General features: G+C 39.9%; 1 protein-coding gene across 9 annotated transcripts in view; it reads right to left on the reverse strand.

Moving 5' to 3' along the window:
* frmd6 (FERM domain containing 6) overlaps window positions 1–26,565 on the reverse strand; it is a 146,549-nt gene that overhangs the window by 85,753 nt on the left and 34,231 nt on the right. For 8 of the 9 annotated variants that reach the window (XR_011351378.1, XM_069917043.1, XM_069917041.1 and 5 more), the window contains exons 2-3: window positions 9,902–10,164; window positions 8,945–9,035 (exon numbers count right to left, since the gene is read on the reverse strand). Coding sequence is in view for 7 of the 9 variants with exons in the window: in XM_069917043.1 (XP_069773144.1) it covers window positions 8,945–9,035; window positions 9,902–10,000 (190 nt within the window). In the remaining 2 variants the exon portion in view is untranslated. The remainder of the gene's footprint in view (window positions 1–8,944; window positions 9,036–9,901; window positions 10,165–26,565) is intronic. The other variant, XM_069917047.1, reaches the window with a different exon arrangement.

Consider the following 26,565-nt stretch of genomic DNA (forward strand, 5'->3'; position numbering starts at 1 on the left):
TGCTCTCATTCCAACCTGCAGTCTCATGTGTCACCAAATGAATATTGCTGGCTCATTTGGGTTGGTGACTTGCTTGGTGACTAAGAATGTTGAGGGTTGAATTGGTGATACTAAAAATGGATTCAAAATGCTTTTAAGTTAAAACAAAAAACAGCTATACAATTTATAGTAATTGCAGCAAATAAATTATTTTGGCTTCCTCTTCTGGTCAGAAACAATTATTTCTCTGTAAGACCATCATTACTGCATTTCTTAATCTGTGAGATTTGTGTTTAATAAAACACATTATATTCTGGGGCTTTTTTTCTTGTTTTGCTTTCAGTTTTGTCATTTGGTTGCATTTACTTTTTCTCTGAAGGATTTATTTCCTTCTGTAATTTCCTGCTTAGATTGCAACTTATTGGATGCTTCCTCTGCGATGTGTGGAATATTTATCACCACTTGCCAATAGGTTTGAAAATGGAAGGCCACTGTAAACTATCCCATCATCCGGGTTCTTGGGCCATGCATTGTTAACCAGGACCATGTGCCTTTGTTTCAGCAATTGCATCAGGACAATCCAGGGGAAGGATTGAGGCTGGCCTCCTGTATTTGTAAAGCTGGCAGGGTGCAATGCAAGTCATCCAGCATTTTGAGACAATTCTCATCTCAGTGAACTTTTATTCAGCCTTCAATTTGCTGGGGTTTGTAAGTCTGCTATGAACCCTCATTATGTTTTCAGTAAATCTGTTATATTTATTCAGAGGATATTAATTTCTTGAGGAATAGACCATTGGTAATGATAATCAACCTTTACACCACTTTTTAAACAGGCTTCAATGGCTTTTTAATTCAATTAAACCTAATCTTTAATTTTAATTGACGCAATGTTTCCTGTTTTAATATAAATTCTTTCCTCCTTTTAAGTTCCTTTCTTGAAACATCACACTGTCTCTCCCAGAAGATGGTCTAGAGATTAGAAACCTGAACATCAAAGCAACTTTAACCCATGATTAACATGAAGAATCATTTGCCCTATCCATGCAGTACAAGGAAATAAGACGCCAACAGTGGCGGTTACTTTAGACGCAGAGAAAACCTTTGACAGAGTAGAATGGAATAATTTATTCAAAGTACTACAGAGGTTCAACCTACCAGAGAAATATATTAACTGGATTAAAACATTATATAAGGGACCAATGGATAAGGTGACAGTAAATGGATATATAATCAAACAATTTAAATTAAGCAGGTCAACTAGGCAGGGATGTTCACTATCTCCCTCACTGTTCACGTTAGCTATAAAACCCTTGGCAGCACTGATAAGAACAGAAAATAAAATAAAAGGGATAAAAATAAAAGAGAAGGAATATAAAATCAGTCTATTTGCAGATGACATCATAGTATACTTAACAGAACCAGAATTATCAATAAAAGAATTACATAAGAAATTGAAGGAATATGGAGAAATATCGGGGTACAAGATCAACGCAAATAAAAGTGAAGCAATGCCAATGAATAATGCAGATTTCACAAAGTTTAAGAAAGAATCACCATTTAAATGGCAAACGCAAGCAATCTGATACCTAGGTATTAGACTAGATAATAATCTAGGCCATCTATACAAATCAGCCATTAATGAAGAAATTACAAGATGACTTAGAACATTGGAAAGATTTACCACTAACACTGATAGGAAGGGTAAATTGCATTAAAATGAATATCTTCCCAAGGATACAATACCTATTTCAATCGTTACCAATTCCCTTAACAGAGAAATTCTTCAATGAGCTAAAGAAAATAAGGAAATTCTTATGGAAAGGGGGGAAAACTGAGGATAGCACTAGATAAATTAACAGAATGGTACAAACAAGGTGGTTTGCAGCTACCAAACTTTAAGAATTATTATAGAGCAGCACAATTAAGATATCTATCAGATTTTTATCAAACAAGGAAATAATCAGATTGGACCAGATTAGAGCTAGATAAAATAGGGGAGAAGGTACCAGAACATATACTATATAAGTGGGATGAAAAGCTGGTGCAATGTAGGAGTTCACCAGTACTGCTCAACATTTGGAAGAAGATTCATGTAGAAAGGAAAAAAAAACAAATTACTAACTACCAAAATTATTATTGACGCAAAATTGACCCTTTCACAATAGATAACCTTCCCTTTAGAGAATGGGAGAGAAAAGGGATCAAAAGAATAGAAAACTGTTTTTTGGGAAATAATTTATTATCTTTTGAACAAATGAAGTACAAATATTATACAACTCACAGTACGGTGTTTGCAATACAACCAACTGAAAACCTACTTGAAGGACAAATTGGGAAGCAGGCTGAGGTTACCAGAAGGAAGCAACTTTGAATATGTAATTGATATTACGCAATGATAATTAAAAGATTTATAACAAACATGTACATCAAACTGCAAGAGAAAGAGAATGATGAAATAAGCTGTAAACCCAAACAAAAGTGGGAACAAGATCTAAACATAAAGACAAAAAATGAAAAATGGGAAAAGCTATGCTCCGGAACTATGAGAAAAACAATAAACATGAGGTTACGCATGATACAATATAATTGGTTACACAGGCTATACACCATGCCCCAAAAGTTAAATAAATGGGATCCAACAGTATCAGATAGATGTTTTCGCTGTAAGAAGGAAACGGGAACAACAGTACATGCAATTTGGGCATGTGAGAAAGTGAAAAAATTTTGGGAAGATCTAAATCAGATATTAGATAAATTCACAAAAAGCAACATACCAAAAAATCCAGAGATCTTTCCTCTAAGTAATATAAGATGTAAAGAATTAGGCCTTAAACTGGATGAAGCGCAAAATAGATTTATTATGATAGCCTTAGCTGTAGCAAAAAAATGTATAATGTCAACCTGGAAATCAGAAGAGAGCCTGAGAGTACAGCAATGGTACATAGAAATGAATAAATGTATTCCACTGGAAAAAATAACATATAATTTAAGAAATAACATCACAGTATTGGGAATTTTGGGAACTGTACATGGAACACAACAGAGAGGGCCTACTGCGGACCTCCACCCCCTAAAATTACAGAATGAGAAGAAGACGAAATGAACTGACCCAGTGTGTAAAAGTAGATGACACAATTTTCTTATTTATTTTCATTGTGTGATGACATTGTTTAATGGGTTTAATGTATTGTATATGTTGAACGTTTATTGGGTGGGGAGGGGGGTAGGAAGCAGGGAGGGAAGGGTGGGGGGAAAAGGGGAGAAAATGACACTGTGTATATTCAAGAGGGAAATGTGTGTGTGTATTTTGGTCAATATGGTTCATAGTGTGAAAAATTTAAAAAAATTTTAAAAAATAATTTGCCCTCCGGTTTGCTCTTCATTTGCCTGCTTTCCCTCTCTCTAAAATATGCCTGAGATTAATTTCAAAGGAACGTTAATGCTTTGTTTACAAAACATTGTTAACAAATCAGAGGCCACAGTATAAAATAAGTGCAATTCTATCGCCTCAAACCGTGCATCTTGGCGCCTCTCAGTTCGGCGGGCAGCAACCTCCTTTGAAGAAGACCGCAGAGCCCACCTCACTGACAAAAGGCAAAGGAGGAAAAACCCAACACCCAACCCCAACCAACCAATTTTCCCCTGCAACCGCTGCAACCGTGTCTGCCTGTTCCGCATCGGACTTGTCAGCCACAAACGAGTCTGCAGCTGACGTGGACTTTTTACCCCCTCCATAAATCTTCGTCCGCGAAGCCAAGCCAAAGAACTCCGTGTAATCATAATTTTATATTTATTGCCTGTTTTCAATTAACACAGACTTTTATCTCCTACACAATGTTTCAAAGGAGAGGAATTTGCTTGATATCTAGGCAACATTTACTCCTCAGCACCATCTAAAAATGAATTAATTGACTTTTTATTCCAAAGTATCTTTGCTGCTGGAAATGAATGATCTTATATTAACCTGGTGACAGTACCTCACAAATACATCCCTGGTTGCAAAGTAGATTGGGCGATAATGATAATGAGTACATTGTCATACACAAGCATACAATGTGCATAGGCATCAAAATTCTTACTACAGGTACTTCTGTTTTTAAAAAAGCAACAATTGTGTATATTAAATTACCATAGGAAGGGAAGAGATAACAAGCAAAAAGACAGATAGATAGATAACATTCACAGATATAGATTGTGTAAGAAAAAAGTTCAGTAAATGAAATAGTGCAGCAGTGCAGACAGGTCTTTTTGTGGTCCTGGAGAAGCCTATCCTTAGGCTAATAAGGGGAGGTTCAGGAGTCTGATAGCTGTTGGAAAAAACACCGTTTTGAGCCTGGAGGTGCTGGACCACAAACTTCATTACTTTCAAATAGTGGCCATAAAATGTTAATTCAAATGCAGAACCTTCGAACCAGAATATGTTCTAATTGTTTTGATTCTTTGTCGAGTGATTGTCCCAATGAATCCTACAGATCCATACACCAACAAAGGAACATTCAATCCTATTCAATCAGATTTAGCCACATTTTACAACTTGGAACTTCTAAGTGGAAACATTTCCAGAAGAGAAAATTGTACTTAAAAAGGGGTCTTTGAAAATACTTCCAGTCAAAGCTAAGCCCAGTAAATGATACAAGCAGGTGGCATCTGACCTCGTGACATTGGCATCTTCCGGCACACCCACACATTATTCATCGCACTGAAACTAATGGAACCGAACTTCAGAAGAGGAAAGTAGGAGGCCAATTTACTGGTAATTTCTGAAGAAAAAATATCCACCTTTAGGATTTAGAAATGCTGACCGGATCAACATTTATGAAGGGAAAAAAGGAAGATACAAAATCCTTTGAGACAACCAGAAATCCTGGCCCAGATATTGCCCGCGTTGGACCCAGAAACTCAGGAAGTCAAATTAACTTGTTCTGATTTATAAGTAAATAAAGAAGAAGCTGAAGTAAAACATAAAATGATACAAGTACTTGAATGGTAAGAGTATTAAAAGTAAGATGGTTGGTCCAGAACTATTCGCAGAGTGCAACCACAAGGAATTGTGTGAAGCAAAGGGAAAATTGCAATCAAATCCTGAGGATGGAAATAAGAATAAAATCCCAAGTAAAGGATACTTCATCCCTGGGGATTGCATCATGATGCAATGAGATATTTGCATGCTTGAGACTTCTGCTAATGGGAGTTCATTCATGGTGGGTCAATCCTGACAACCAAAACCAAATATATACTTGCTGCCACTACCAATGAATCATGATCCTAACTTTCCACCCAATTAACATCTTTTGTCTGTTGGCCTGTGTTCCTCTCCCAGCCCTTTCATTAAGACATTTGCCTTCTTTTTACTCATAACCTGAGGAAGGGCTCAGGCCTGAAACACTGGCTATATGGCTTGGCCTCCTATTGACAACTGCAAGACCTGTTGAGTTCCTTCAGCATTTCTGTTTTTATGACAATCTCATCAGCTTCAGACTTTTGTGTTACACACCATTCAGTTACTTCACTACAAAGTCTTTTCAAGGGATGCCTACCCTGAAAAAGATCCCTTCCTCTTATTTGAAGAGAGTTCTGTGATAGCCCCTCTCACTACCCCGCCCCCCCCCCATCTGCTGCTCTCAAACTCCAATCAACACTTTTTGTCTGTTGGTCTGAGCTCCTCCTCCTGTCCTTTCTTTCCTTCTCCCCTGCCTTTGAATTCAGACGCCTGCTTCTGTTTTTTCACTCATACCTTGTGGAAGGGCTCAGGCCCACTGTGGTGTTACAACCACCAGCCTATCTGCAGGGGGCGATCTCTGTACCTGCAGGAAGACCACTTAAGGGGCTAACTCCACCTGGCTGGCTGTCAATCAGCCGACTGAATAGGCCTCCTAAGGGGCTGTCTCCATCTGGCTGGCTGTCAATCAGCCAACCCGAATATAAACCTGAGCTAGTCACACGGGGAGCCACCAAGGCTTGAAATGGTGTTCAGACTTTTACTGGAGTAAAGCCTGTTGTACAGTCTTTTGAGTTTTGTGCTTGTTTGCTGCTTCCTCAGCACATCGCACCCACCCAAAACATCGGTTATATATCTTTACCACCTAGGGATGCTACAAGACCTGCTGAGTTCGTCCAACATTTCTGTGTTTTTACTATAATCACAGCATCTGCAGACTTCCATGTTTCACTTCCACCCAACCAGACCACTGGGAATTCTTGCACCCCAATGCCCTGGTCCTGCCCTTGGGATTTTCCAGTGCTGAACCTGGCTGACCCTCCCACACACCCCATGCCTTTCTCCATTGCCACTTGAGCTACTCCAGTAGCTCTGCTTACTCTACAAGGTGTGTTTAGTAATAAGGCCTGTTTATTGTACACAATGCTTTGGGCAGTGCTAATTGGTTTAATTCTAGACTGCTACTTCATCCAGTTTGCCAAAGAAAACCACAGATGACAATTCATCAACAAAAGTATGAGAATGTATCAGCAAATGGATAAGAAATGAAGGTCTTGGGAAGCCTGGGAAAACAAATCAGGAAATTATAATTTTTGATGTGGCCTAGGAATCAAAAGTGTCCTGGACTAGGAACAATGGTAATAGGGAAATTGGGGAAGATTGTTCACAGCAGTTCAGAATGAGTTCAAGGTTTAATATAAGAAAATGTGAAAGTTTTTTTTTAAACCAGCAGACTCCAAAACAGATGTATGGCAAAATTAACAAAGAGATTATAAGAAAAAGCTGAAGAGAAAAAACAACCTGTGGAAATCCTGCAAACAGGCAGTGCGAGGCCAATCCTCAAATTAATTTAAAATCCACAAGGGCATTGAAAGGATGTTCAAAATGGGGAAAAACTGAACCAGAAAATAGTTTAAAAATGGGGAAAAAGTACAAAATAGTCAGAGATGTGAAAAACATGAAATTGAGAATGAGAACAAATGAGCTAATATATTCAAAAACTACGTTTGCCAAACTAGAAATTATTTTACTGTCACGATGAACAAAAGTTTCAAATGTGAGTTCACAGAACAGCAATGTCAGGTCATCTAACATCATGTCAATTCCACTACAATGCAACCCAAGGTTCTGAAAGTTTTCATAGCTGGCAGTATTTAGTGCAATAGCAGCCATTCTTAAAGGGATACATGCTGCTAGCTTTTGAAAGTGTATTGCAATGATGGGAGTAAGTATGACGATCATTTGTCCATCCATGTGTTGGTGACCTGCAGGCAAAATGAATTCGGAAAAGGAATGCACACTTTAGAAGCTTTCTTAACTGCAAGGAGGTAACAAATGAGATGAACCACAGCAAGTAGTACATGGTGTATCTCAACATCTCAAAAGCTCTTGATGAAGATCCTGATGAAATGATAGGAAGAAAATTCAAAGCTGTGGGTAGGCAAAGAGAACTTTGATACAGGAAGTTTGATAGAATTAGTTAAATGGGGCAGGTCGAGGACTGACTGAATTGTGCTTGGGTTTGATGTTTCTACTTTCCTTAATACCAAACTTTTGGACCAATTTTTGTTCCCTCCTAACAATTTTATAAAGCTTATAAAAGAGGCAGATGGTTGATCTGAAGCTCGTGCAAGCACGAAGCATGTGGCCTTACTAAAGCTCCACAAATTATTTTAAAAGGAAGTTCCAATAATTTTAACTTTTTGGAAAAAATCTAGTTTAATTAAAAAGGTTTAACTATGCTCTTTTGTTAATTGATTAATATTTTGATTGACCATGCACTTCAGGAGTAATTCATTCCATGGCAAGATCCTTCACAATTTCTGAGAGACCACACAAAGATAATTTTTTTTCCCCAAATAGTGTTTGAATGGTTGAAAAATTGGGATAGAAATAAGTAATGAACTTGGAAAACTCCAAATATGCCAATGGTTTCAAATCAGGAGTTCAAAATGATTTGCTTCAATATTTAATCATAGCTTGTTTGCATAAATAACTCGTCCAATTTTCCTGCTGATCAAATCGTATGAAGGATATCAATGTTCCATTATTGCACGTTCCTCCCTCCCACCCCCCCCCCCTCCATTCAGTTTCTGTTTGAAATTCTTATCATGAAGTTTATATCATGGTCAATTTGCCTGAACATTGCACAAAGAGGAGAGTCAGGCAAAAGATGCCCATGCTCCGAACAAAACCTGCCTGGTTGTCTTCCATTTAGATTTATGGGAGGAAACTCATTGGCCAGAACTCAACTCTGACAGCAGAGAATAAGATCAACTTGCTTATCTACATGATCACCATTGAATTTGTGCAGAGTATTAACTTGGCTTGGCGCCTGTGTAGACATGACAGCACTCCACCTCTAATCACTGTTAATGTAAAAATATATATTTTAAAAATCACAATATTCACATCTGCATGCTTTTTCCCCCCAAAGAATGCAATTTTCTTTCTATGAATTCCCAATCCAGCAATGTAAAGGGACTAAACTGTACAAGGTTGTCAAATTAGCAATGTGATAGAGCTGGATTCTTACACTCTGCAACATTACCCACCTGTTGGCAAAGTGTCTGGGAATGTGACCTGAACAGTAGGAGGGAAATTAACCTTATCTGTCACCACATCCTCAAGGATTCAAATGCACAACTCTCAGTATGCAAATCCAAACTATTAAATCTAGGACTAATTTCAAGGTAGTGAAATGACTGAGATCATTTTTCTTACTTTGGTCTGGGGTGGGTTGAAAAGAGGTAACAGGCGTTGCTTCCTGGTTGATTAGTTCTTTAGTATCTATCAATTTACAACTTTTTAAACTATAACTAAATATTTCAATGATGCCCATATTACAGCACTTGTAATAGAAGAATAGAAGGCAGCTCAGGTCTGGTAAAATAGCAAGGAAATACTACATATAATTAAAAATGTGAATATAAATAAATATCACAAAATACAATTTCAAATAGATATTGCAGATATTGTTTAATCTCATTGTTGGAGTCACTGAAAGCAGTCACTAAACTCACTTACTTTGTATGACACTGAGCCCAAATAGATGACAGTCTTTCAGCCTTAGAAGGTCACAAACTTGAATAAATAATTCTTGGCACAAGGCTTTAACCTACAAAAAAAAAACAATATGAGATTTTAAAAAGTATACAATTTAGCAAAAAGGAGTTTCCAATTATTTCCAAGATCAAATAACTTCCTAAGAATTGAAACACTGAAACATATCACATTGAGCCTTTTTGGATGAAAAGGCTAAAACATCACCACACCCTTTCCACGCTACATCCTCCAATGGCAAATGCACCTTCAGCCCTGCAATGTTGCATTCTCAAAGCAAACAAACTTACAACAAACTTTGTAGTTAATAGGTAAGCTGGTGTTCATTAAAAAAGATGCATTCTATCAAATAAAATTATTCATAATAAAATGTTTTAAGAGGGAAAGAATAAGGTCTTTGACCATTTAAAGCAATTTCCAAAGAATTAACTGATTATCGAGAAGCTTTGGAGAGGGTGCAGAGATTTACCAGGCTGCTGCTTGGATTGGAGAAAGTCTTTGAAGAAAGTTTGAACCACCTAAGGATTATATAGGTCGGCACAACATCATGGGTCATGGGGCTATGCAGTGCTCTTTGGTGTTCTGTGAGCAACGTCTTTCAATGTTTAATGCTACATTAGGTTGGCTTAAGCAAGATGATGTTTCCACTTGGTGAAACAAAGGATGTGTAATTGGGTTCCATATTCATTAAAAAAAGTTCAATCAAGAAGCAACAAAGCATTTGGAATAAACATTTCATGATTTCCATTTTGATTTTAATTCATTCTGCTCCAAAATTAACTACTGAATGGGACAATCAACAAAAAAAATCTACACCGTGTTGAAGTGTGGTGTAGATTCTAGTTTTCACTTTGAAATTGCCATCTAGCTGCTTTCTGAAAAAAAAACAATGTCGGGGGAAGGAAACCAGATGAAACCTACATTCACAATAATGTTGAGAGCTTCGTCATTCGGAAGGAAGACACAAACACTCCGGCGGTCCTGCATTACTTTGTTGTTCTGAAAGGTGAACTTGCTCATCACGCCCAGCAGGCTTCAGATGGTTTTCTTCAGCACCCCAGGAATCCTCCACACTACAAGTCAGTCTATGGAACCGTCAAGAAGAATAGTCGTAAACAAATCCTCTTCATTATATGCTCGCAAGAGGAAGGGCAGCTCTGTATGTGTCATAACACTCACTGCAGCTGGATGGGAGGAAAAAAAAAGTTCCTTGTTATCAAAGAGAAGCCAGTCATGCTCTACACTGTAATTAGAATACCTCTTGAGCAAGCTTGAGCAGAATTGTTAATTTGAATGCAAGGTTACCCAATTGTTGTGGATGGTTTAAATTTGGAGGCTGCTTCTTCAAAGACTGATCATGAAATAATTATACCACAAGTGGAAAACCCAATTACACAAATAAGTTTTCACAAACGCATCAGGATCTTGAACACTGATATCAGAATTTCTAAAACCTTCTGCTTTATAAAGTAACTTTATGAATTGGCCCAAGGAATAGCTTAAGTGGGGGACAAAGGGTTCTCCTAATTTGGATCAAAAGCACTGATAGTCCTGAAGGACCCAGTGTTTAACACACACATGTCAAACTCTGGCCAAATTTGGCCCGCGATATAATTATATTTGGCCTGCAAGATCATATCAAAAATGTATTAGAGTTGGCCCGCTGGTTGCCGCATCAGTATAGCGCATGCACAGTAACCGCTGTGTCCCAGGGTGAGAGAGAGAGAGAGAAAAATCTTGGTCCTTGAAAAGTAGTGGTGGGTGGTTTTATAAACACGTTGTCGTGTCCCCCCGCCCATCCCCCCACCGCAGCGTGGCCTGGCCGGTGTCAGGGGAAGCCAAGGCCGCTTCCCAGCACCTGGAACCCCAGTGGCACAGCGTTTCTTGGTGCTGCAGATGGAGTCGGGACGCCGGAGGGAAGATTGGGGCTCCCCGCTGGGCGATGGGGGCGCCGGCCGCCCTGCGCCTTCCCACCGGACCAGCGGCGGGTGCCCGGAGTACACGTGGAGAGCGAGGCTGGTCGGGCAGGTAGGATGGAACCCCCCGCCAATCTCGGGAGTGGCGCGGGCTGGATTGGGATTAGCCGCGCTCACCTGCTCCTCCACCGCTGACCGAGATCCCAACGCGGTCCTGAGCACGGAGACTGCCCTGGAAAGGTTCTGGGACACCGGCACGGAAAGAAGAGCAGGGTCCGTAGAACATTACAGATCAGAAACAGGCCCTTCGGCCCTTTGACTCTACCTCGTGAAAACCCAACACTGGAGAAACTCAGCGGGTTAAACCGTATCCTTTATCCAGCAGAGAGGTACCTGACAATGTTTGGCCCTTGATCCCCCTCATCAATGTATGAGCGAAAGTCTGTGGTTCTCGTAAAAACACCAGAAGGGAGAAACTCAGCAGGTCAAAGGGGGTCCGGGAGAAACTCAGCAGGTCAAGGGGGGTCCGGGAGAAACTCAGCAGGTCAAAGGGGGATCCGGGAGAAACTCAGCAGGTCAAAGGGGGGGTCCGAGAGAAACTCAGCAGGTCAAGGGGGAGGGGTCCAGGAGAAACTCAGCAGGTCAAGGGGGGTCCGGCAGAAACTCAGCAGGTCAAGGGGGGGTCCGGGAGAAACTCAGCAGGTCAAGGGGGGTTCGGCAGAAACTCAGGGGGGGCCTGACCTCGCCAGGACCGTTGCCCACTCCCCCTCCCTGCTGCAGGCTGACCCGCGACCCGCCGAGATGCCACCCTGCAGCGAGAGCCGATGCCCCCGCACTGTCGTTGTCCAACCCGATCGCCCGCAAACCCCGCCCTCCCGCACGCAGGCCTGAGTAAGTATTATGAACTTTAATCTCAGGATAAAATGATCTTCCAATAGTTTCATGTCACAGTGATAAATATATTTCTGGTTAAAAATGGTCCTGCACCTGGATACAAGCTCATTAGGCATAAAACTTGAAAAGTGTGTAAATCAAAGGATATCTGTACCAATGGAAAAAGGGCATGGCAAATAACCCTGCTAGAGTTCATGCCCACAATCAGTCACCCATTTGATTGTTTCAGGAATCACGTTATTCTCCCACATTCTCAATAGCCCTCAGATTTTACTATTCGACAGCACACTAGCAACATTTGACAAATCCTCTATAGAGAAATATTATTTATTGAATATTTTATTTCTCATTTGTTAATGCTTCTGGAAAGAGTTTATCCAAAACTATTATTAAACATTTATTTTAATAAGAAAAAGTTTAACATTACATATGTTTAAAGAAGAGAAAACATGCAGACGTTGTTGAAAATTTTCAATAAATATTTAGTTCGGCCCTCGACTTAGTCCAAGTTTTTAATTTTGGCCCTCCTTGAATTTGAATTTGACACCCTTGGTTTAACAGGACATCATTGCAGGGCTTCAGAATAACCACTTTTTAGTGCCAAGAACTTAAAGAAGAATTTTCCAAACAGCAAGCTCATTCCTCAAGTGCCACATCTGATGAATGATGTTGGAAATAAGTTCCTAGAAATTGCACCTTCTTATGTACATCATGTGCATTGGAAAATTGGACCAGCACCTATCATAATTCATCCCAAACCCGATGCCATTTCCTCATTCCATCTGCTGCATGCGATAATATTTTCCATGTGCACGTCTCATTTCATTTATTGACAAAAATTAAATCAAAAATCACAAACATCATAAATAACAGAATAAAATAAGCTTATTAAGCCGAAGGTAGTGGACTATGTAATCACTAGATTGGTCATGTATGTGAAGAAAACAAAAACACCGTGTACATTTTTTCTTGAAAATGATCAGTGCCGGAGCTGCTCGAGAAATATGCCTCAGTTGTGACCCACTGCAGCCACTGACTGCACATTCAAATAACCTTTTGACTCACTGTGGTCAGATCCCAATGAGGCCGCTGCATGATGACCCACCCTTACACCCCATCACCCATTTGAACCACAGGCTGCCATGGACACACCTCTCTAAAAGGACTGATGCTATCTGTCTGGAAAGCAGCTGCAACCTTTGGAATGTGCAGGATGAGCTTTATTTCTCTTAAAAGGAGAGCAACCATGATAACACTTTTTTTTAAAGCATATCGTGCCCTCCATAATGCTTGGGACAAAGACATTTTTTTTCTTTTTCCCCTGTGCTCCACAGTTTCAAATTTGAAATCAAACAATTCACATGCAATTAAAGTGCACATTCCTGATTTTATTCACAGTTATTTCTATATATTTTGGTTTGGCTATGTAGAAATCACAACAAGATACAAACCATGGCAAAGGTGATATGCTTTGGATCTTGGGCAGTTCCTTTACTCTGATACAAGTTCATCTTGGTCTCGTCTGTCCACAAGACCTTTTCCAGAATTTTGCAGGCTCTTTTAACTACTTCTTGGCAAACTATAATCTGGCCATCTTTTCTGTGGCTAATTAGTGGTTTGCATCATGCAGCATAGCCTCTGTATTTCTGTTCATGGAGTCTTCTGCAGACAGTAGTCATTGACACATCCGCACCTGCCTCCTGAAGATCTGTCAGATACATGTTTTGGGATTTTTCTTCATTATGATGAGAATTCTTCCATCAGTGGAGGTTTTCCTTGGAATACCAGTCCCTTTGAGATTGTTGAGCTCACCAGTATGCTCTTTCTTCTTAATGATGTTCCAAACTGTTCATTTTGGTCATCCCAAGGTCTAGGTGGCATCTCTTACTGTTTTATTCTTGTTTTTTGACTCATAATGGCTTCTTTGATTTTCATCGGCACAACTCTGTTGGAAAATGCCATCTAGAGACTCCAAAGGTGATCAAAAGCCAAGCACTCTTAGACCTGCACCATTGAAGTAATTAAATATACCCGAGTACTCACAAACGTCTGTGAACACAAATGCCCCAAACATTATGGTGCCCTGAAATGAGGGATTTGCAAATTTAAAAAAAGTTGAAATTTCTACATGGGCAAACCAAAATGTATACAAATAATGTTGAATGGGCACTTTAATTAGATATGAATTGTTTGATTACAAATTTAAAACTGTGGAGCACAGGGGAAAAGTGTCTTAGTCCCAATTATGATGGAGGGCACTGTGCATAGCCCAATTTCGTAATACTTCTATTACCACCAATAAGACGTCAGCGCTGCATATAGAACCCAATTAATGTGCCAATACCCTTTCCAGTGCAGAAAATGTGTGTGCAGCCTTTATAGAATGAACACCTGTCCCTCCAGGGCTGCCTTATCATGTAATCAATAAAAGTTCAGTTTTCACAAGATATTTCTTCCAACCCCAAAGCTCAACAATGAAACTTGATCACAAAAACAAAACGTTGATTTGTTTTCACCACAGTGTACACAAGACAGGAATCATGTGTGAGTAGGTATGCCAGATTTGTCAGTTGCTTTTGCATTTATTCAACTATATCCATCTATATAAATTAATTTTGGAGTCACCATGGACAAGCCTTTGCAAGGGTGGAGGGCACAGCACAAGCCCCACACAAGATCATCGTATTAATTATTTTTTAGTATGTCAATATTATGAATTGTAAACTAGTTCCAAAAACAAACATGGACCGAAAAAAGTTGGTACTTTACCAAAGGAATTTAATAAAATTATGTTCCCCTTAACTCAAAGGAAAAAATATGCTTTCACAGGTAGTGGTTGGAAGAATTTTATCAGCATGTCATATTCATTTAATTAATTTAGTATACACTCCTACATAATTGGTTTTAAAATTTCCTGCCAAAGCAAAAAATGCAAATACTACAATGCAAACTAATGCCCTTTTCACACTCATCTCATGCCGTGGATTGATGGTTTCAACCACTAGTACAATCCCCGGCGTCTGCAGGCACTGGTGTTGCAATCAGACAAGTGTGAAATGGCATTGTGGGACTGTAATGACCCAAGTTTTCACATGAAGTAAAGATTATTATTAACTTTGCCATGGGAAAGTCACAGCGGGAGAGAGCGAGAGCGTGAAAGGAAATAAATAGCAGTAACAAAATTTTTAAACAGCGTAGGAAAGTTAGTAGCAATCTAGCGCACAATTTATAAAAATTGTGGGGAAACAGTAATGCAGAGCAGACTTCCCAGAATGCCAAGCAGCAAAGAAATCCCTCCATGAATGCTCTGTCCATGCAGCTGTGCACATAGCCCTTTTTCTGCCGGTCGGCATTCTGGGAGGGCAGATCTGCCATCGCTTTTTCTCACGGTCTTTATAAATTGTATTAATAGTGCTACCAACTTTCCCCACACTTTTAAAAAAAATTTCCACTATTGCTATTTATTACTAGCACTTTTCCACGGTCCTTTAAAGGTTTATAGAGGTTGGCACAATAACAACAGGGGCTGAAGGGCTCATAATGTGCTGTACATAAAGCTTAATTATGTTATAATTAAGCATGATTAATTTTGCTCAAATGTAAGATCATAATACATGTACATTGATCAGGATTTATGGCAGGCCCATCATGACATATAGAAGGTAGAACAGTCCTAACCCCAGGAATGGTTCTGTGCAAGTGTGAATATGTTCAGTATCCAAGCATCCCACTGTGTAGTGTCCCCGGGATAGGAATGGGGGTTTGGCCTTTCACTCTAGACCACTGTTAACTGGGACACTGAATGCTTTCACACTTGCAAGGGTTTATCCCCAGCATTTGGTCTGTTCTACCTTTAAATTGGAAATGCCTGCAATGCAATTGTCTGTTTCACACTTGCTTGATCTCAACACTGACATCTGTAGATGCCAGGGATTGTGCTCTGGGTCGAGGCTGTCAATCCCGCCGTGAGATGACGGCATCTGACGCGGACGTTGAGGAGATTTTGCTTTCACACTTGACATGTTAAAGGCTGATTGGTGTTCAATTCCTGGGATCACTGGCAAGTGTGAAAGGGGCCATAGTCTCTCATGTCAGGAAGTAGGTGCGGCTACATTTCTGAACTCTTCTGGAGGCTTAAGATAAAAATCACTCCAATGCAAGGTTTACAAAGTGACGATTTGAAATAATGTCTGATCATAGCTGACTCACACATTGGAACAGACTTGCATAGAGCAATATGATTGGATAAACAGTGAAATCCAGCTCACGATCTTGGATAAGAAAGGGAATTGATAACAGCACTGGCTATACCAGTTCTGACTAGCTTGCAAAATATCTGCTTAAAGAGGGAATCAGACTACCATAATACATGACTTAAACCTCACACCTGTTTATATATCATTTGTCTAGTTTTATGATTAGTATTTTGGTCAAAATAAATATAGAGGATATTAATGGAAGATACTGTGTCAATCAAATTTACTTGAATACATTTCATCCCTCCAGTATACTGCAGAAATAAATCAATACTTCATGTTTATATTTTAATGACATTTGGTATTTGTTACTTTTTCACACAAAAGGCACTTCAACAAAGCAATATATTTTATTTTAATATTTAAAACTATTTTAATAAATATGACCTCACGATAGAAGGTGGATGATCTAGTGCTTGATCAACATTGTGGGTATTGCAGCTTGCTAAAGGAAAAAAAGCAAAAGGTATGGAGGTTTATGTGGGGACTTAGGAACTGAAGGTATGACCATTAGTGAAGAATTGCCAAACTGTGGGAATGATTGGGGTCAGAATTAAAAGAAGACAGTGATATTGATGTGTTATAGCATTGAAGAATATTGAAGAGATGAGAGACTTGAAAACAAGATTGAGATTTTTATTCTTGAGTCACATGGCAAGGAAACAGGCCCATGCCAACCCACCCACACTTGTCCAACCTGCCTGCGTTTGGCACATATCCCTCAAAGCCTATCCAATCCATGTATCCATTGCAATAGTATCTGCCTCAACCAACTGGCCCAAAAACCTGTTCCATACAATCACTATCTTCTGTGTAAAAAAAAATCCTTTGTGTTCCTATAAAATCTCTCCCACCTCACAAACCTCTGACATCACTTCCAAGGTATGAGGTACTCCTAGATCCCTCTGCTCAACAACACTCCAAGAATGTGTGAAGATCCTACCCACATTAGACCTCCCAAAATGCAACATCTCACATTTCTTGTATTGAATTCCATCACTCATTCCTCTGCCTACCTCCCCAACTGATCAAACTTTAGCAATTATATTTACTATCTACAATACCAGGCACTTGAGCATCATCTGCAATCTGCTAATCATGACATGTACATTTTCATCTAAATCATTGACGTCGATGATAAATAGCAATAGACCCAGTATTGAACCCTGTGGCACATCACAACTCAAAGGCCTCAGGTCCAAAAAAAACAATCTTACACCATTACCCTTTGCTTTGTTCCATGAAGCCAATTTTATATCCATTCTGCTATCTCTCCTTGGACCCCATGCAATCTAAGCTACCAGAGTAGAGTACTATATGGAACCTTATTTAATGTCTTGCTGAAATCCATATATACATCTACAGCTCTGCCCTCGTCAATCATCTTGGTCACATTTTAAAAGAAAACCAATTGGATTTGTGAGACATGACCTCCCTCTTACAAAACCATTCTGACTATCCCTAATCAGTCCTTGTGTATCTAAGTGCATGAATATCTTCTCCCTCTTGTGACACCCCTATGCTCACAGGCTTGTAGTTCCCAGGCTTTTACTTGCATCTCTTCTTGAATAGAGGCGCAACATTTACCACCCTCCAGTCTTTTGGAACATCACCTTCACTTAATGATGATTTTGGTACCTGCAATTTCCTCTCCAACTTCCCAGTGTCCTTGAATATATCTGATCAGAAGATTGGTCTACCTTCATATACATCAGATCTTTTAGCACCTCCTCAACTGCCATACTAAATTATCTCAAGACATCACTACTGACTGCTCCAAGTTCTCCAGTTCTCATGAATTTCTCCACAGTAAAGACAAAACAGAAGTACTCGGTGAGAATCCTGCTCATTGTTGATACCAATGACATAAATAGGAGTAGGGATGAGATCCTGAAGATGGAATATAGGGACTTAGGAAGAAAACCGAAAAGCAGGGCCTCAAGGATGGTAATCCCGGGATTGCTGCCTGTGGCATGAGCCAATGTGGGTAGGAATAGGAAGTTATGGCAGATGAATGCATGGCTGAAAAGTTGGTGTGGGGGCAGAGGTTCACATTTGTGGATCGTGGGGATCTCTTCTAGAGAAGCCATGTCCTGTGCAAAAAAGGACAGGCTGCATCTGAACTGGAGAAAGAGACGAATATCCTGGCAGATATCGAGACCAATACTCTTTGCTCATGCTGTTGGGAACAGTTTGGCAGGGGATGGGAACCAGAATGTGAGGGCAGAGAATAGAGCAGTAGGTGGAACAGATGATGCAATGTGCTGTGGGTTTGTGAAGATGGACAGGCAGGGACGAAGCATAAATGTAGTCAGCTGGAGGGTTTGAAATTGTTTCAATGCAAGGAGTATAAGGAATAAAAGGAGATGAACGGAGAGCATGGAGTCTTGACTGACAGAAGGACAGAATTGACTGATGCAGGTACTGGAGTTTAGATATTTTAAAAGGGAGGAGATGGGAGGGATAGGGGTGGGAGTGGGGGGGGGGGTAGGAGTAGCATTACTGGTCAAGGATAGTATCATAGCTGCAGAAAAGGTTGATGCTGTGGAGGGAGTGTCTATTGAATCATTGTGGATGGAAGTCAGAAATAGGAAAGCAGCAAGCATGGTATTGGGAGTAATCTATAGGCCTCTAAATAGCCCTTTGAACACCAAGGAACAGATAAGTAGATGGATTTTGGAATGATGCAGAAATAACAGGGTAGCTATGGGAGACTTCAACCTCCTGACTGCAAGAGGGATCAATAGGGCAGAATTTGTTAGGTGTGTCCAAGAAGGATTCCTGACACAGTATGTGGATCAGGTGATAAGAAGAAACAATACTGGATCCAGTACTGGGTAATGAACCTGGTCAGGTGACAGATAACTCGGTGGGGCACCAATGCCGTGATGGTAGCTACAACTCCCTAAGCTTTATCATAGCCATGGTCAAAGATAAAGCAGGCACACTGGGAAGGTATTTTATTAATTGTCAGTGACCTTGACTATCAGATTTGGGTTTGGCTCTTTTTGTGGAGAAAATCAAGCATCATAGCAAATTCATCTGGTTTGTTGGTGCTTAGGGTGCTAGAAGGATCAATGTTTAGTTTCATCACTTCATGAATAAAGCCTAAATTTAGTGAACTGACACGAGGCTTTCTTCCGGGTGCTCGAGTTTCCGCCTTAATGCCAAAAGTGTGTTAGTTCGTGAAGATTTCCCCCAGAGTGTAATGAAGCAGTTGATGGGAATTTGGGGAGATCTGGTTACAGGGAAAAATTGGTGAGGGAATAGAATTGCCTGCATGGATTCTAAAGATTGGATGATCCTCGATGCAGAGAAGACAATATGTATAAAAGATGAATGCCTCTGTGTTCATTTTGACTTGCTATCTTGTGCTCTTAAAAATGTATGAGCATCATTGATGGACATACAGACTTTGAATTTCAAACTGCACATCAAGGCTCCTCCAAAGTTGAACACAATCTTCCGTTTATATATATATATATATTTTTTTTCTATTTATTTATTTATTTATTTATATATATATATAAAAATAAAATCAGCACATTGTAAATATGACTCCTGGCATCGTCATTTTGAAATGCTCTGTCAAATTCTGTAAATATTAAAACATGTATACCCCTCATATTTTCAGCAATATTTTAAACATTCCTTTTCTCATTCTATTTGGTCTTTTTTTATATAAACTTGTTGCACTCTTTTTTATCACCTTACACTCAACATTTTCAATATTACCGTTCGTGAATTTCACTACTCTGGTTTTTCTCTTGATCCCTGAAAAGTTTTATTTTTCATTCACATTTCAATTGATGAATTCATCATGAAATCTTGTTGTTTTCCTAAGGATATAACATGCCTTGAATTTTCAATGTTTTTAAAATTATTCATTTTTCTCAAGTAATGATCAACAATATTTCTCACAAAGTGCAGATGACACAAAACATTGGCAAAGTTGTTGGAAGTGAAGAAGGTTATGAAATGTCACAGCAGGATTACAAATCAGGAGATAGGATGGAAAATTGCAGTCAGCATTTAATGCAAACAACGGTTAGCAGAGCAGTTAGCGCAACACGTGGCCAGCGACTGGGGTTCTCCCCGTGTCTGCATGGGTTTCCTCTGAGTGCTCCGGTTTTTCCACACTGTTCAAAACGTAGCAAAGAAGTAGGTCAATTGAGCACGAGCTCATGGGCCAAAAGGGCCCGTAACCGTGCTGGATATCCAAATTAAAATTTAACTATGAAGTGTTGAGATTGGGAGAGGGGTCAAGTGCAAGTTCATAACTCCCTGAAAGTCACAACACACATCCATATGTGGTAAAGAATGCACATGACATACTTGTCTTCATTGGTTGAGGCAATGAAAAGTAGGGATTTTAGCAGTGAATAAAACTTTGGTATGGACACATTTGGAGTATTGCATGCATTTCTGATCATCACAGAAAGGCTATGAGAGGGTGCAGAAGAGACTCATTATAATAAGACCATAAGACATAGGAGTAAAAATAGACTGTTCAGCCCATCGAGTCTGCCCCACCATTTAATCAAGGGCTAATCCATTTTCCCACTCAGCCCTACTACCCGGCCTTCTCCCCAGAACCTTTGATGCCCTGACTAATCAAGAGCATATCAATCTCTGCTTTAAATACACCCAAACATCTGTGCAACAAATTCCACAGATTTACCACCCTCTGGCTGAAAAAATTAATTTGCATCTCTGTTCTAAGCAGAAGCCCTTTAATCCTGAAGTTGTGCCCTCTCATCCTGAACTCTCCCACCATGTGAAACAACCTTTCTACATCTACTCTTTCCATGCCTTTCAACATTTCTTCTGAACCCTCTCCATGCCAGCACATCCTTTCTTAAATGAGGAGCCCAAAACTGCTCATAAAACTCCGTGAGGTCTCACCTAAGAGCCTCAACATCACATCCCTGTTCTTATTCTATTCCTCTTGAAATAAATGCCACCATTGTATGCACCACGACTGACTCAACATGCAAGTTTACCTTCAAGTTATCCTGCATGAGGACTCCCAGATCCCTTTACCATATAACCATATACAGCACAGAACAGGCCAGTTTGGGCCTACTAGTCCATGCCGGAACAAATCCCCACCCTCCTAATCCCACTGACCAGCACCCGGTCCATACCCCTCCAATCCTCTCCCCTCCATGTAAATATCCAGCCTTTCCTTAAATGTAAATAACGTTCCTGCTTCAACCACCTCCGCCAGAAGCTTATTCCACATCCCAACCACCCTTTGCGTGAAGAAATTTCCCCTCATGTTCCCCTTTCAATCTCAAACCATGGCCTCTGGTTTGAATATCCACCACTCTCAATTGAAAAAGCCTATCCACGTTGACTCTCTCTGTCCCTTTTAAAATCTTGAACACCTCCATCAAATCCCCCCTCAATCTTCTACGCTCCAGAGAAAAAAGCCCCAGGCTGCTCAACCTTTCTCTGTAACTCAAACCTTGACATCTTGTCAACATTCTCTTGAACCTTCTCTGCACTCTCTCTATTTTGTTTATATCCTTCCTATAATTTGGTGACCAAAACTGCACACAGTATTCCAAATTTTGGCTTTGAACAATTTCATCATAACATCCCAACTCTTGAATTCAATACTCCGATTTATGAAGGCCAACATTCCAAATGCCTTCTTCACCACTATCTACCTGAGTATCAACTTTGAAGGTGATTGGCAAAATTTTTACCAAAATTGATTCATATTGATCAAACAGGTTTTTATAAAGAATAGATATGCTTCAGATAACATTTTGCTCGTGATTAGTTTGATTAATAGATTTTGACAATCTTTAGATCACCCGATGGTGATATCCTTAGATGCAGAAAAAGCATTTGATAGAGTTGAATGGAATTTTTTGTTTAAAGTTTTGGAGAAATTTAAGTTTGGTCCTTCTTTTATTGGTTGGATTAGGGCTCCATATAGTAAACCGGTAGTTAGAGTATTGACGAATGGTTTGATTTCGGAAATAAATGCTGGCATTTATTTCAAGAGGAATAGAATATAAGAACAGGGATGTGATGTTGAGGCTCTTAGGTGAGACCTCACGGAGTTTTATGAGCAGTTTTGGGCTCCTCATTTAATCTTTTAAGTTAACTCGATCAACTCGTCAAGGTTGTCCTTTATCACCAGCTTTGTTTGCGTTAGTGATTGAACCTTTAGCACAGTTGATAAATCAAAATACACAGATACAAGGTATGAAAGTTTTAGATGGGGAGTATAAAATTAATTTATTTGCTGATGATGTATTGGTGTATTTAATAAACCCAGCTCAGTCACTTTTGCATTTGAAGGAATGTTTAATACAATATGGATGTCTTTCTGGATATAAAGTTAATTGGGAAAAATGTGAAATATTACCGGTAAGAATATTATTAATTTGAAGTGGATTGATTGAATTAAATATCTGGGTATAATTTTGAATGTTAATTATCAATCTTTATATAAATTAAATTATGCTCCGTTAATGAAAAAAATTAAAACTGATTTGATTAAATGGAAAGATTTACCTACTAACTTAATGGGAAGGATAAATACAATTAAGATGAATATATTTCCGCATATACAATATTTGTTTCAATCTCTTCCGTATTTACTTGATAACTTTTTTTTCGAGATTTGAATAAAATGGTTAGGGAGTTTTTATGGAGGGGTAAATTTTCAAGAGTAACTTTGAATAAATTAACTTGGAAATATGAGTTGGGGGACTACGTTTACACATTTTCAAAATTATTATGAGGCAGCCCAACTTAAATTTATTAGTTCATTGATGGATTTGGTACGGCCTCCTAGTTGGGCTAAAATTGAAATGGCAAGTATTTCTGAAATTGAAATACATCAATTTTTGTTTAGGTGGAATATAAATTTGTTACAACAATATAATGTGCCTATACTAAAACATTTAATGAAGTTATGGATAAAGAAAAATAAAATGATAGGTGTCATGATAATGAATATGTATGAGATGTACCGGAAGTCATGTGGTATGAGAGAGAGAGATAAGAGCACAAGCAGGAGAACAAAGGAAACTGGAAAATAAAGACCCTGAGAAGTTTACCTGATAAAACTTGTGTTCGCTGTTTTATTAACTTCACATTTCGGGCCACAAATGTGACATTGGCGACAAGGATGAAAGAAGCTTGAAGAAAATTAAAGACTAAACAAGATTACAGAGGATTACAGACAACTTCAAGGTGATAAGAATTTTCCCTTTGACTCAGTACTTTTGGGGATGAAATATTTCCTCATGGCTGGGGCAGACGGTGACTTTCTTACACATAGTGGAATTGCTCATTTTGACCCAATGGGTGATGCAAGCACTGTAAGTGTGAAGTGGAAGGCATGGCTGGAAGAATTTGAATCCTACGCCGACAGTCGTGGCCTATTTCTAGATACCGGTATGGTTGAACAAAAAGCGCAGAGGAGGGCGTTACTTCTTTTCACTGCTGGACCTGCAGTTCGGGAAACATTTAAGACACTTTTGAATACTGGAAGAAAGGATGAGTACCGGAAAGCGGTAGATGCATTAAATGCACACTATGTAGTGACACCGAATGCTACATTTCAACGCCATTTGTTTCGGAGAACGAGACAAGAAGATGGCCAGACAATTGCTCAGTACGTGACGAGACTACGCCAGCTAGCTGTTGGATGCAATTACATGCCAGCTGATTTGGACAACCAATTATTGGATCAAGTCGTACAGCACTGCAGATCAGACAAACTCAGAAGACATCTACTGGAAAGAGGGAGTGAGTTGGAACTCACCGATGCTTTAACCATTGCTGCTGCATTAGAGGCTGTTGAAGGGCAATTTCATACCATGACCCTGAAAGACAACTCAAGCCAGGAAATTAAGAGGCTCTCACATCGCCATAATCAGCCAAGATATGCGTCGACACAGGACGTGGAGTGTTATCGATGTGGAAACTGAGGTCACTTTGGAAAAGACCCATATTGCCCGGCCAAAGGCAAAGTTTGCAGAAAGTGTGGAGGTAAGGACCACTTTGCAAAGAAGTGCAAAAGCAAGTCCAATGCAGACCAGAAGAGGAAGAGTACAACTTCCAAAGGCAAAACCTGGGGGAAAGGAAAGTATCCTGGAAAGAAAGATACCATTCGTCAGATAGACGGTGACGATGATGATACCCAGGAGGAACAGAGTTGTTACCAATTTACGTTGAATGAAGTACATCATGAGAAGGTCCCAGTGATCATTGGTGGAGTGACAGTGCAGGTCATTGTAGACTCAGGCAGTGACAGTAATGTGATTGATCGACATTTATGGGAGAAGTTGAAAAGGAAAAAGATCATCTGTACCTCAAAGAAGTGTTCCAAGAAACTGTATCCATACACAGCAACCAAGCCATTGCAGACCATTGGATGTTTTACTGCAACTGTTGAAGCTGGAGATAAGTACACCGAAGCAGAGTTTATGGTCATAGAAGAGAGGGGAGAACCATTGCTGAGTAGAAGCACAGCGCAAGACCTGGCAATACTTCATATTGGAGCTTGTGTCAATTCAATTCAGTCATACGATGATATGAAGCAAGAATTCCCCGCAGTCTTCCAAGGAGTGGGAAAGCTGAAAGGTCGACAATTGAAGCTAGCGGTAGATGAAACAGTCAAACCCAAGGCACAACCAATGCGCCGAACTCCGTTTGGACTTCGTGGGAAAGTCGAAGCCAAAATTAAAGAATTGATCGAACAAGACATTATTGAACCGGTGGAACATTCGACACAATGGGTCAGTCCCGTAGTGATTGTGCCCAAACCAAAGGGTGACATAAGACCATGTGTTGACATGAGAATGGCCAATGAAGCTATAATTAGAGAGCGACATCCTATACCAACAGTGGAGGAAATACTTCAAGAACTAACTACCAGCAAGGTATTCTCAAAAATTGATCTGAAATGGGGCTATCATCAATTAGAGCTGGATCCAGGTTCCCGAGATGTAACAACATTTGTGACTCACTGTGGATTGTATCGTTACAATAGACTATCATTTGGAATTAATGCAGCTTCGGAGATCTACCAGTATGAAATCCATCGAGTGATTCAAGGCATTCCTGGAGTTGCCAACATTTCTGACGACATCATAGTCCATGCACCAACAAAGGAAGAGCATGACAAACGGTTGAGGCGTGTACTATCTAGACTACAGGAGGCAGGCCTTACCGTGAATGGAAACAAGTGCCATTTCAGTGTGTCAGAAATGGACTTCATGGGACACAGACTTACACGGGAAAGACTAAACCCTGCAGAGGCCAAGGTGAAAGCTATTGAAGAGGCACGTGCACCTCAGAATGCAACAGAGGTGAGGAGTTTCCTGGGATTGGTCAATTTTTGTGCAAAGTTCATTCCTAATTTCGCTACAGTGGCAGAACCACTAAGGAAACTAACCATGAAAGGTGTACCATTTCATTTTGGATCTGAGCAGAAGAAAGCGTTCACAGTGCTGAAGCAAAGCCTGACAGATACAAAAACTCTTGGATATTATGATCCGGCGGCATCAACCAAAGTCATAGCGGATGCCAGCCCGGTTGGTTTAGGAGCCATGTTGGTCCAGATGCATGATGGAGAACCAAGAATCATTGCCTATGCCAGCAGATCGTTATCAGATGTGGAAAGAAGATACTCTCAGACAGAGAAAGAAGCACTCGGACTTGTATGGGCCTGTGAGAGGTTCCATGCATATTTATACGGCATCGAATTTGAACTCATCACAGATCATAAGCCATTAGAAGTGATCTATGCACCTAGATCCAAACCATGTGCCAGAATGGAGAGATGGGTACTCAGACTACAACCCTACAAATATAAAGTAATCCACATTGCAGGGAAAACAAACATTGCTGATCCGCTGTCCAGATTGGTGAAGGATGGTGGTCCACAATCCAAGTCAGAATTGGGAACAGAAACAGAGAGCTTTGTACGCTTCATAGCTATTCAGTCGACACCGAAAGCTGTGACTACGAAGGAAGTCGAGAGAGAATCCAACGTGATCCAGAACTCATGGAAGTAAGAGAATGCATACAGAGTGGACAATGGGACAAGTGTACTCACAAGGCTTACATTCACATTAGAGACGAACTTTGTTGCATCGGACAGTGTGTATTGAGAGGTTGCAGATTGGTGATACCGCAAAGATTGAGACCAAAGATTGTATCCTTAGCGCATGAAGGACACCTAGGTATTTTTGGTACCAAGCAAAACCTCAGGACCAAGGTATGGTGGCCAGGTTGTGATAAAGACACAGAGAAATTTGTTAAAACTTGTCACGGATGTCAAATCACAAGTAGGAGTAATCCGCCAGAACTGATCCGGAGTACGCAACTCCCGACAGGACCATGGATCGACGTAGCTGTTGATTTCCTTGGACATTTACCGACGGGTGAATCAATTATGGTAGTGATAGATTACTACAGCAGATACTATGAGTACGTGGTGTTGAAGTCCACAACCACTGAAAAAAATAATAAAAGCATTAGCAGA

This window comes from Narcine bancroftii, chromosome 2, assembly GCF_036971445.1.
Source record: "Narcine bancroftii isolate sNarBan1 chromosome 2, sNarBan1.hap1, whole genome shotgun sequence".
In the NCBI taxonomy this organism is placed as follows: domain Eukaryota; kingdom Metazoa; phylum Chordata; class Chondrichthyes; order Torpediniformes; family Narcinidae; genus Narcine; species Narcine bancroftii.